At 44.6% G+C, this 13498-nt stretch overlaps 1 protein-coding gene across 1 annotated transcript in view; it reads right to left on the bottom strand.

Moving 5' to 3' along the window:
* LOC116272433 (hepatic triacylglycerol lipase-like) overlaps nucleotides 1–13498 on the bottom strand; it is a 158975-nt gene that overhangs the window by 133363 nt on the left and 12114 nt on the right. Inside the window, 1 exon segment of the mRNA XM_031661188.1 lies at nucleotides 4667–4794. Coding sequence (XP_031517048.1) covers nucleotides 4667–4754 — 88 coding nt within the window. The 5' untranslated portion in view covers nucleotides 4755–4794.

Raw genomic sequence — 13498 nt, 5'->3', positions numbered from 1 at the left:
CCCAGAAGACTTCTTCCCTCCACTTGGAAGTAAACTCTGCCTTTCTACTCATTCCTCTCTCATGGTCCTCATCACATGCCATGTTCTAGCTGATAACATTTACGTACATTACTCAGTGGTATACCTCATGTATTTGACACACAGAACAGATCATTTTAATGACCCTCTGCTCTGTAAGACAAAAGCAATTTCAGTAATATTTATGTAAAAATCAGCAATCATCATGACTTTCTCGATTTGTTCTTCAGTTATAAAGCAGTGAACAATTTTTAAAAAGACAAATATATTTTAACTTTAAGATACTCAAATACAGTAAAAATATTTTGTGTATGAGTCCAAATTTTTACTTACCAAACAAGATGTTACACCTCATTGTTCACAATCTGTTTTATTGCTTTAAATTTTAAACACATATGAGAAGCTTAAAGGGGTCACCTAGGATGACAAAATTGAAGTAATTCAAGTTCAGGTTTTTTGTTTGTACAACCACTACGCTGTCACTTTTTATTTCGAATCTACTGTTTACATGCAGGAGCAGGTAATAAGTGCCACTGAGGCTGGAGACATAAGGACGTCAAAGGATCTGACCCATTGCACACTTACCCTTGCAACAAGAACATGCCCCTGAATCTGTGCATGTTGGGGCCAAGTGCATAACTGGGAGTTCTCCAAATTAATGTCAATGTAGAACACAATATTTATGAAAGGATAAATAATAAAAATGTGATGAATTTGAAGCTTACATATACTTATTACATAAAACCCAACAGAAACCATAGAGATTGTTTAGAACTTAGGCCATAAAACTACTTTTTTCTGGAAAGAGCTTTGCCTTTATCGCTGATATTCTTTTTTTGTTGGGGGACGGAGTTTCGCTTTGTTGCCCAGGCTGTAGTGCAACGGCGCAATCTCGGCTCACTGCAACCTCTGCCTCCCGGGTTCAAGCAATTCTCCTCCCTCAAGCTACAAAGTAGCTGGGATTACGGGCGCCCACCACCACGCCTGGCTAATGTTTTGTATTTTTAGTAGAGATGGTGTTTTACCATGTTGGCCAGGCTGGTTTCAAACTCCTAACCTCAGGTGATCCACCCACCTCGGCCTCCCAAAATGCAGGGATTACAGGCGCGAACCACGGCGCCCGGCCGACATTCTTTAGAATTGTGATAATGACAGGCAGATCAGTTTTTGGTTATATTTGTATTTAAATTCTCCGCGGACAGTTGCCCTTTTATTGCTGGCACATCCTCCCTCCACCTAGTCCCATGGCCCCCTATTCCCACCCCACCCCACTCCTAACCCATTTGGCCGTAAATTCCTGCAAGGCAGGGATGGCTGTGCAGCCCCCTGCTGTACCGTGCCCACTGCACAAGCGCAGCAGTTTGCAGGCTAAGGCCCCAGGGAGATCGCCTTGGGATGTCCTCCCTTTTCCTCTATGGGAGGCCAGATTTTCTTCCTACATTTCAAACAAAGCAACACATCACAACAAACTGAGTATAGAAACAGGTAAGAAAATCCAGCTGTCTTGTGAAGCCAGATACTGGAGAAATTTGCAACATTTCTTTGTAAAACAATGTCACTCTTCTGCCCCATTTAAAATTATTTGGAAAATACAAGTTATTTTTCATAAAATTACATTTTATGTGTTAACATGCAAGGGTTTACTATTATTTTAAAAACTGTTAACAGATTTTAAAGATTTCTCAGTTTTCATTTCTAATGAAGTAAATATTGATGTCTCACATAATAAACACTGTTTGGGGTCCTCAATGCTTTTTAAGAGAGGAAAGGTGTGTGAACAGAGTGTGTGAGTTGTACTCAGGCTCTGCCTCACGTATGGCAGGCGCTCATGTATGCTTGTGACATTCATGAGGGACTGACTAAATTGGTGGCTTTCAGCTGCTCCTAGGATTTGGAAGCTGAGGCTGGAGTGGAGGGGAGGGAGAAGGCGCCTGTTGATAGTGGGCCCAGTACCTGAAGGTGGGGTTTGCCAGGGTCTAGGAGCAGCAGTTGCTCTTTGGAGCAGCGTTGGCTCTCATGGCAACAGTGGCTGGGGAACCTGGGTCTCAGGCGGGGGGGAGCTGGGCGTAAGCGTGATGTGCCATGGGGGCTTCAAGCGGCTCACTCTGTCCAGTCCCCGTTAATGCTGAAGGGAAGGAACAACTGTCTGAATCTGCCTCTCTGTGAGAGGAACGGAGCAGAATGCTTTTCTAGAAACCTCTGGCTGTCAAATCACTGGGTGTGGGCTCGACAGAGAGCACTGCAGCCTCAGTAGACAGATTGAGGCTGCGGGTACCTCTCCCTGCTCTACCCTGACCAGCTATGCGACCGCCGGCGAGGCACTTAACTGCCAGCTTACTCAACCATATGGTGAGGATGAGATAAAATGTCCGTGGAGTGCCTGGCACATGCTGGGTGCACAGCACATTAGTGACTCCATTAGTAAGATGTCATTAATAATAAATACTCAAAAGAAGTAGGCTGGGAGGAGGGGCTAAAGAGCAAGGGTCCTTGAGGGAGTACTGCCTGGTGTTCGATGAGTGACAGTTGAAGCTTGGCGTAGATCATGGTTTCTCAGCCTCTGCACTAATAACATTTTGGGCCAGATAATTCACTGTTGTGAGGGCTGTCCTGTGCATTGTAGGATGTGAAGCAGCATCCCTGGCCTCTACCCACTAGATGCTGGGAGGGAAGCACTCTCTCCCTGGTCTTAACAACCAAAAATGTCTCCAGACTTTGCCAAGTGTCCCCTGGAGGGCAAAATTGCCTCTGTTGAGAACCATTGGTGTAGAAACGCGCCTGACAAGGGCTCCGCCACAGGACACTGGCTTCCCTGCAGTTTCCTCAGAAAGACTTCACACCAGCCACATGCACACAGATTGGGCTCACTCATTGCAGAAAGAATTCTGCCAAGAGATTCTGCTTCCAAGAGAACAAGAGGCCTCCTGACTCGCATCCTCTTTCCTGAGGAACCCTCTTGCTAATAGTGATCACTTCCCTCAGCATTTGCACAAACCAGGCCCTGGGGAAAGAAGCAGGCTGACCAGGACAATGAGATTGGTCAAGGAAAATCTGGACAATACCCAGAAGCCTGGGGGACGCCGTCCCGCCCTTCAACCTCAACCTCAGCATTCACAGCTTCCAATTCCCATGGCTCCATTGCAAAAGCAGCCCTGACCAATCGACAGTAGAATGAATAAGCGAAGTGTGGTGTGGTCCCACAGTGGCATGCTACAGCAGTGAGAATGAATGAGCCTCAACTCCACGAAACTGCATGGTTGACTTTCACAAACGTAATGCTGAACGAAAGAAGCCGGGCGCAAAAGAGCAACTGACGTGTTTCTCTTAGTGAAAAATCTCCCCAAAGGAAAAATCATATATGTTAAGTCTCAAGGGGCACACAAGGAAGGCTTTGGGGATACTGGTTCAGTTTGTGAGAATTCATGGAGGATTTATGTTATAGGCCTTTTTCTAGAAGTGTGTTATAAACGTCAATAAAAAGTAAACAAACAAATACAACATTCTGGGGCAGAGGGCAGGAAAGGCCGTTGAGCAAAATCATTGTGAACCAAGGGAATAAAGATTACCAGCAATTTTACCTGTATGGCTCTAAATTATTATGTAAGGGTCATTTTTGGATGTGCCTTTACAAATGAGATGATGTATCAAAAATAGTATAGTGCTTGGCACAGAAAATACTTAGTGAATGGCAATAATTAATACTACTACTCAGTTATTAACTGACCTATGAGCTAAAATTATGGTCAAATACAAAGGAATGACGTTTTCCTTAAAGGGTAAAAAGTTTCTGAAATTTTTAGATACATCCCCTGTTAGTGAATTTCTAATTCTCAAAGTTGTTGGAGCTCCCTCCAAGCCTAGTCTCAGAGAAAAGAAAAATCTAAGACTCTACCTTAGCGTTACTAGCTCCTGACCAGTATCCAGTACCAAAACGAAGTCCCAAACACCTGTCTAGTTTGGCCAAATTGTTCAATTAACTGATCCATCATTTATTGGTCCACTGGTTAGCCTGGAAGCTGGGCTCCACTCTACCTGCCTGATCAGGCATTTGATCTGTCTTTGGCCGTCAATCTAGTTTGTGAATTTACAAACAAAACGGGCAGGACTGCTGTTGGATTCTTCAGTCTCAGACTAAAACTTTGGCAGAAAAACAAAATCTAGAAATTGTGCAATGATATCTCTACTTTAGACCTGACTGGAAATAGAACTCTCATAAACTCCCCTCTCTTCTGAGAGAGCCAGGCAATTAGACAACCCCAACACGACAGAGCATTTCATTGCAAGCCTGGCTCCCTGGTTGCAAATTAGATGCCACATTAACTCTCAGGAAGGTCTGAATCGCTCTCAGATCATTCGCCACTGAATAACTTTTAGCGTGACTGTTTCCATATCAGATATGCAAGAGACTTCACTGCTAGCTGCAGGCGCTCTTAGAAGACTTTTAATCCCAGGATGCTTTTCTAAAATTTCATTTCTGCTTACAAATGGCTACGTGTCCCTGTGAACCTGTGAGGTCATATGTAGAACCACCTGGCATGCTCTGAATGCAAGCTCTGTCCCATCCAGTCAGAAACCCCTGGATTCTTTGTGACACACATTTTAAAAAGAAAAGTTCATGCCCATCTCTGGAGAAAAGTCAGGCTCTTACCTGGTTTCAGGCTTTGTCCATGGGCACTTGATTGGATAAAGATGCATAAAACCAAGAGAATGGAGAAACACTGGGGACTTACATCCATTTCTCCGTTTCACCCGGGGTCCAGGCTTTCTTGCTAATTTCTGAAGCCAAAGAGACCAGAATGCCTATTAGATACTTTGTTAGGGAAGACTGCCCATTAATAATTAACCTCTCAACATGTTATCCACTGTTCAGACACTTTCCTTACTGCCCCCAACCGCAAATCTAATTATATCTATTTTAAAAAGGTCGATTTACAGAAGTGCTTCTTATCCTGACACGTTTTGAGAATAAAATACCTTGTTATGTATTCTTACCTTTTGGGGCCAAGGTCAGAGTTCCAAATTAATCAATTTAAAGCTACTGTGTTGTGTTTGGAAATTCTGCCAAAGGTCGGGGTAGGTGGCTTCCACGTGGCTTCCTAAGCCTCCCTGTGACAGTGCTGCAAGGGGGATGCTGGCTCAGGAAAGTGGTGTTTCAAATGGCAGGCTAAGCCCAAAGGAAAAGAAAAGGGCCCTGCCATGCCGAGAGCCCCCAGAGGGTCCAAATTTCTGTTGGGTTCAGTGAAATTGGTGATGCTTGTGGTCAAAGCGTGGGGGGGCAACGTTTCTACAACTGAAAGGGACAGAAAACCCTTCACCCTCATGTCAAAAGGAGTTGATGGGGAAGCAAAGATGCCCTTGCCAAGTGACTCATTGAGAGGTGATCCTAGAGCAAACACACTTCTTCTGCCTCTGTGTTCGTTAATGTTCCAGCTGTGTAGAGGACGAAAAGTAAGGCCACTCAGCAAAATCAGGTGGGGAAAAGGCTACCATAGATGGCTTTTGTGATATTTTTGGGCCTCTAGTTTTATTTTAACTTTCTTCATTTGTTCAACATTTTTTTATTTTGGCATGACTGCTATGTGCCAAGCCCTGTTGTAGGCATGTGGGATATACAAGTCCTTATGTATCAGTGGAGGTGGGAGGAGTTGGATAACAGACATCATAAAGAAGAGATTTAGGGCCTGGTGCAGTGGCTCACTCCTGTAATCTCAGCACTTTGGGAAGCTGAGGTAGGCGGATAACAAAGTCAGGAGTTCGAGACCAGCCTGACCAACATGGTGATACCCCATCTCTACTAAAAATACAAAAGTTAGCTGGCCATGGAGGTACGTGCCTGTAATCCCAGCTACTCAGGAAGCTGAGGCAGGAGAATCACTTGAACCCGGGAGGCAGAGCTTGCAGTGAGCTGAGATCGTGCCACTGCACTCCAGCCTGGGCGACATAGAGAGACTCTGTCTCAAAAAAAAAAAAAAAAAAGAGATTTATGTAGACTGGTAGAATGCAATGAGAATCTCCCCAAGAAAAGCATGGGGTTGGAGAGAAGAAGGTGGGGATTTTAAGCAGAGTGATTAGAGTGAATTGCATTGGGAAGTTAAACTTTGAGCAAAGGTTTGAAGGAAGTGAGGGAGTTGCCCCTGTGGACATCTTGGAGAGGAGAGCTATGGGCAGTCCATGCGAAGGTCCTGAGGTAGGAGTATGCCTGGCGTGCTCCAGGAATAGTAAGGAGGCCAATGAATGGGGAGACATTGTAAGAACTTTGATTTTTATAGTGACATACAGCGGGGGCGACTCTGAGCAGAAGGGTGATATGATTTGTACTATAGTTTTAAAAGATCACTCTGGTTTGAGCCAGGGTGCAGTGGGGAGATCTGTTAGGAGGCTATTACAGTGACACAGTGAGAGGTGATGGTGGCTTGGCCCAGCATGGTAACAGGGCAACTGGGGAGTGGTGGATGGGTGCTGGATATATTTGGAAGGTAGAGCCCACAGGATTTTCTGACTGCTGAGTTACAAGATGTGGGAGACGGAGAGGAGTTGAGGATGACTTCTGGGTTTTCACCTTGAACAAGTAGATTAATGGGGTTGCTGTCAGCTAAGAAGGGAAAGCTGTGAGTGAAGCAGGTCTGGTGGGGGAAGATTAGAGATTCAGCCTTGGCCACGTGGGGCTTTGAGATGGCTCTTAGATATCCAAGTGGAAATGTTAAGTGGGCAAAATTAGATAACATGGTAATTATTGCCTGGACGAGCCTCATTCAAAGGGTCTTCTGAAGCCACCAGCAGACTTGGACGATCTTGACCCAGTCTAAAGCTGTGTTCTGTCCTATGACTGTACCTTCCTCCCAAGCCCTGCAGCTTGCGGACCATCCTGTCACATAAACAATTTCCTTTTCTTTTCTTTCTTTCTTTCTTTTTTTTTTGAGACGGAGTCTTGCTCTGTCACCCAGGCTGGAGTGCAGTGGCACAATCTCGGCTGACTGCAACCTCCGCCTCCCAGGTTCAAGCGATTCTAGTGCCTTAGCCTTTAGAGTAGGTGGGACTGCTGATACGTACCACCACACCTGGCTAATTTTTGTTTTTTTAGTAGAGACAGGGTTTTACCATGTTGGTCAGGCTGGCCTCTAGCTCCTGACCTTGTGATCTATCTGCCTCGACCTCCCAAAGTGCTGGGATTACAGGTGTGAGCCACCGCGCCCATCAGATATACAATTTCTGAGCAAGGACTTCTGCCCTGGGTACTTGGCTGGCTCCTGCATAGTTAAGCAGAATCTGCAAGTTCCACTTTTTTTTTTCCTATAAAGCTGGCATGGAAAACCAACTGACTACCCATCTCGGGCTCCTCTCCCCTGTGCCCACCCTCATCTCCTCTCCTCTGGGTACTGACAGTAACCACTCCCACTCCCCATTTTATTCTGGACATAAACTCTTCAAAAGACACCACTGAATCCAAGTGCCTCTGAAATACCAACCCTGTGCCCCCACCCGCCCCCCACATTTCTGCAGAGTACACTTTCTTACCACTTTCTGCATGCTAAGAACACTTTCTACATGGGAAGAAGCCTTCAACATCATTTCTAGCTCTTGTAGTTCCTTTACTTGCACCACCCAACATTCCTCTAACATCATCTCATGCCAACTCAAACTCTATGAGGCTCTCCTGGAAAATGACAAGGAGGAGTGGGTACCTGTCCCCTTTCGGGGTGGTGTCTGCTTTCACCTCTACCTAAGCTCTTCCAGCCTGCCCCATCACCAGATCCAAACTTCCAGTGGTGGTTTTAATGCCCAAGCTCTGTTGCGTTTTCTTGAAGCTGACCATGGAGGCTACTGGGAGGGAAGAGGGGAGGACTTCACAGAGTATGAGGTTTCCTGAGCTGGGGGCCTATCTACTTGCTGTGTATAATATTATATAACCTTAATGAGTTCAATCTCCTCACCTATAAAATGGGGACAACATGTGTCTGTGATAATATTTTGAGATATCAACTTATTTTTCTCCCAAACTGTCTCCCTTCCACTTAAGAGGGGCAAAGTAGAGAGAAGTTTACAAATCTTTTTTCTTCCAAAAATATAGGAACTTAGGGCAAGTGAATTTTATTTATTTTATTTTATTTTATTTTATTTTATTTTTGGAGACAGGGTCTTCCTGTGTTGTCCAGGCTGATCATAAACTCCTGGGCTCAAGTGATCCTCCTGCCTTGACCTCCCAAAGTGTGGGCAGGTGAATTCTAGCCAACAAAGAAAAGCAAAAGGCTAAAATATCTTGAAAGTATATGAAGGAAGAAGGAACCCCTCACCTTTCTATCACTAGTAAGACAGTCTTTTGGGCTTTGCAGGTGGTGTGGAAGGGGGAGGTTTGTCTATGGGTCTGAGAGCAGAGGGGACAGTCCCTTGCTTCCCAGAAATCCTGCTGGAAGAGAGGAACCTAGAGAGGAAATGGCTGTGTTGGCAGATGGGCAAAAGATACACCTGGCTTGATGTAGGGCAGGAGAGCAGTGAGTGTCTGGGGCCAGCAGGTCATGTTGATGGGAGGATGGACCCCTCAGTGGCCACCAATGTGGACCGATGACGGAGGACTAGGTCACACTCCCCTCACCCCATGCCTGGCTATTGTGTTGGTCCAGAACTATGGCATAACTACTGGGGTTGGGGGTGGTGTGGGAAGAAGAAATCAAGAAGGCCTGAAAATAGGGGTTGGGAGTGAGGAATTTAGATGGGTTACAGAGAATAGAGAAGTTTATTGCACATCAGAATCTGTGGACTGAAATTAATACCTCTACAAACAGAGGTATGCTATGAATATTAGAGATTTGTGTGTAAGGTATCCAGTGAAGTGCCTGGTTCATAGTAGAGGGTCAATAAATTATAATGACCTATTTTGTGGGCAATATACTTAGCAGTCAAGAGTCCATGCTTTGAGCTGGGTGCAGTGGGCAGTGGCTCACACCTGAAATCCCAATGCTTTGGGAGGCTGAGGCAGGAGGATCACTTGAAGCCAGGAGTTTGAGACTAGCCTGGCTAACATAGCAAGACCCCATCTACATAAACATAAAAACCAAAAAATTAGCCTTGTGTGGTGGCACACACCTGTAGTCCTAGGTACTTGGGAGGCTGAGGCAGGGAGATTGCTTGAACCCAGGAGGTGGAGGCTGCAGTGAGCTATGATCACAACACTGTATTCCAGCCTGGGTGACAGAGTGAGACCCTATCGCTAAAAGAAAAAAAAAAAAGAGTCCAGCCTTGGGAATCCGACAGATACAGGCTCAAATTCCTGATCTATCTCTTGTACTTATTAGCTGAGTGAACTTGGATAAGACATTGTGACTGAGCTTTAGTTGTCTTCATCTGTATAATGGGACTAATAATGCCTCCCTAGTCTGATTAAGTGAGGCAATGCATGTGAAACCCTCAGCAATCCTAGGCCACAGGAAATAATTAATGGTAGCTGATATTATTATTTTTTTTAATGTTTAAATTCACTGAGGGGATCATGAGGGTGTCCAGGAGGTGGATAATGATAAGACCACAGTGATATAATTGCAGCAAAAAATGTAGGGGGCAGGAAAACACAAGGGTCTGGATCAGTGGCTCCAAAATCCAATTGAGCATCAGAATAAGAGTCAGCTACAGAGCTCAGACAAAGGACAACTTTTGGGCCCATCCCAGGAATACTGAGTAATGGAATCAATATCAGGGTCAAGGCCTGGAGAACCTTCATTTCAAAAAGTTCTCCAGGTAATTCTTGGTCACGCAAAGTTTGAGAACTATTGCCTCAGAATGGTGCTTGAGAGATCTATTGGGGCACAACAAAAAAATAATATAGACCTTTCAGATTTTTCTTTGTATTTCCTTAGAAGTTCATGTTTGTGCATGTATAATGTTTATAGTATATAAGTACTATGTAATTTGCACATGGTACTATGGAATATACTAGCACTATATTATTTATAAACAAATAAATAGATATTGGGGAGAGTCGTCAAATTAAAAAAAAATGCTTATAAAGATGTGTTGTCAAAAAATGGGTGAAGCCTCTGCCTTAGAGAGACAGAATGGCTCCCAGGGCCGCGAGACCTGACTGCTTGACTCCAGCCATGCATCTGAACAGTCATTAGATCCATTCATAGCATCTTTGGTCATTTTCTTGCCCAAGGAAGCCCAGCAGTTTCTTGAGGCCTCTTCATTTCCTATTAGCTGAAGAGGAGGCAAGCCTGAGCCTTTTAGAGTTTGGAGCCTCCAATGGAGCGATCAGCATGGTGCATGTTAGTAGAGCCCTTTGGCTTCTTCCTTTGCAATTCTTTTTTTTTGAGATGAAATCTTGCTATGTCACCCAGGCTGGAGTGCAATGGCATGATTCTGGCTCACTGCAACCTCTGCCTCCTGGGTTCAAGCGATCTCATGCCTCAGCCTCCCTAGTAGCTGGGATTAGAGGCATGTGCCACCACACTCGGCTATTTTTTTTGTTTTGTATTTTTAGTAGAGATGGGGTTTCACCATGTTGGCCAGGCTGGTCTAGAACTCCTGACCTCAAGTGATCTGCCTTCCTCGGCCTCCCAAAGTGCTGGGATTACAGGCATGAGCCACCATGCCTGGCCTCTTCCCTTTGCAATTCTTTAAAGACTTTCTATTTTGGGTGACACTGCACTCTGGTCTGCAATCCTTGATCTAAAGTAGTAATAGTTTTATAATTAGGTTTTTAAACATTGCCCAGTTCTTGCTCTCTTTTAATTTGCAGAGCTTCTTGAATAAATAAAGATTTCAAGAGACTGGCATTTGATGACCTGAGAATGACCTTTTTCTTTAGTGTCATGATGATAAGAAAGTTAATTAGGAGAGAAGAAACAGACATTTTACAAGGATAAAGCAAGCAGATCCCAAGAGGAAGAGGCCAGGGGACCAAGGTGAAGTTCACTGATGACAGAAACAGAATTTTATACCCAGAATCAGGTTTTCTTCTTTTCGTCTTCAGGAACTGGGATATCTTACCTGAGAAACGCAGGCTTTTGTTGGTGTTCTAATAAAATAATTCTTGAAACAATAAAATCTGTCACTGTTATTTCCCTAATTTTGCAGTTGAGATTTAAGAGGTTAGGAACAGATACCAAACTGCATCTCACCAGTAAAAGGCAGAGAGAGGAGAAGTCAGGGGATCTTAACAACCACAAATCCTTAATCCCTGTATATCTGGCTTTCTCTGGGACTGAATCAGGCTTCTCTGCACATCAGCCTAGTCCACTTCCAAGATGAAATGAATTTCCTTGGATCATGTTATAGGAAAATGACTCTATCCTCTTTTACTCCTGCTTGGAGCCAGGCTGCCATGAGGAGAATGACCAAGTTTTGATTGGGTCACTGACTGATCTGTGTGGACATTCTTGCACCATGTGGAAATATGGCAAAACAAGTAGGTAAACCTTGTGAATTTGAGTTGGCCTGGAACGTGTCCTCATTTGGAAAGTGGTTGGACTGGAGTTTAACCTTTTCCTTATCTGTGTTAGAAAAAAAAAAAAAAAGACCTAATAAACAAACGAAGGGTGAAAACAAGATTGCAGAGGACATTTTAGACTATTTGGAAGGATTAGGTGTTTCAAGCATTTCAAATAGGTATTTATTCATCCAAGATTTTCATGCCTGGTGACCAGGGGTGTCTTCGCATCAGCTCTGCCTCCAACTAGTTGTGTGACCTTGGGCAAATTCTGTAACCTATCTCTGCCTGTCAAATGGGATTATGAAGGTTAAATAATGATCACATGAAAATGCTTAAAAAACTCTCTGCATAGACAAGCCTCATTTGATTTTCTTAACCAATGAGGTAGGAATTATTTTCCCCATTTTACAGGTGAGAAAACTGAGGCTCAGTGATGGCTTATGCACGGTCACATATCTAATCAATATAGATTGGATAGAAGGATGCTAGGTCCCTGGAAGGTCTAATATTCTGATTCCCTAAGTCTCAAGTTATGCAACTAGGGAGCAAAGAGTCGAGATCTCTTTTCTTCCTGTTTTTATGTTTCCTGGTCTGTGTTGGCCCACGGACACTCCTTATCAGGATTTCAGCTGCCAGATTGTAGAACAATTGGGAAAATCATCATAACAACAACAGCCCCCTAGAACCAGAGCAGTCTTTTTTATGACTAGATACTGTGGAACCAATAATGCATTTTATGATCTTAGAAATTCCGGTAGAATGGAAAGCCTATTTTCTCTCTTTGTATTCTGCTTTGAAGCAAAAGGAAATAAAGATTTAAGTTGGCTTTGAACACCACGTAGATAGTGAATATTGTTGGCTCCGAAAAGTTTGCCCAGGGTTTTCGCCTTTGTAGGGAAGATGGGGAGTATAGACTAGGATTCATGACGTGTCTAGTCTGTGCCTGCTTCCTCCAGCTGCTGGGATGCTGGTCGTGCTTGGTGAGCGGTGACCATGCTGGCTCCCGAGGGAGACTCCCCCTAAGCCATGAACTGAACTAGCTGCTTGCAACAAGCAAGGGCACAGTTTGGGGAAGGGAGCACCAGCACACTGGCTGTCTCTCTGGGTCCTAGTGCTTCCAACCATGGGGTGTCGAGGGGCACAGTCCTCACCCTGGGTATCAGGCAGGGCTGGGCACTGGTCAGATCGCAATGGCCCAAGCCTCCCTGCAGTGGGATGCCACATCCTCGTCTCACAAAGGTTTGCTGAGTTTAGCACACGGAATCTACGGCTGCAGGAAACCAGGACCTAATTCCACTCTCTTCATTCCCAGTGATGTGTTTCGGGTTCTGAAGAGCAGCCAGTGAGTGAGTCATCATGTTTCTGAAGGCAGGGTATCTTGCTGACATGGTTCATCATTGATTCCTAGGCAGGCCTGAAAGTCAGGAGTTAACAATTCAGGAGCCAGCCTCCAAAGTGCCTGCACAGTGCCAGAATCACCATGTGATCTCATTCACACTTCAGGAAGAGTCCTGTGATGTAGACATGACTTTTCCCTTTGAATAGAGGGAAGCTGAGGCTCAGGGCGGTTACTGAATTGCTCACATCCGTACCGTAGTAAGTGGTGGAATGGGACTTGGATTATGTTTGTTTGACTTCAAAGTCCATACAACAAAAAGTAGTTTTGCCAAGTACAGTAGGGATTGGCTGCGAGATCTTTGTGTATCAGTTGCTTAAAAGATGGAATTGTGTCACGCTCTTGCTCTGCATATAAAGACATATATCATGTGTATTTCATTTATATATAAAAGGGAGTTTATTAAGGAGTATTGACTCATACGATCACAAGGTAAAGTCCCATGATTGGTCATCTACAAGTTGAGCAAGGAAGCCAGTGGTGGGTCAGCCCGAGTTCCCTAACCTCAAAAGTAGGGAAGCCGACAGTGCAACGTTCGGTCTGTGGACAAAGGCCAAGAGCTCCTGGCAAGCCACTGGTGTAAGTTCAAGAGTCCAAAAGCTGAAGAACTTGGAGTTTGATGTTTGAGGGCAGGAAGCATCCAGCATGGGAGAATGATGCAG

Source organism: Papio anubis, unplaced genomic scaffold (genome assembly GCF_008728515.1).
Source record: "Papio anubis isolate 15944 unplaced genomic scaffold, Panubis1.0 scaffold104, whole genome shotgun sequence".
NCBI lineage: Eukaryota > Metazoa > Chordata > Mammalia > Primates > Cercopithecidae > Papio > Papio anubis.
This window is presented reverse-complemented; position numbering and strand designations above follow the sequence as displayed.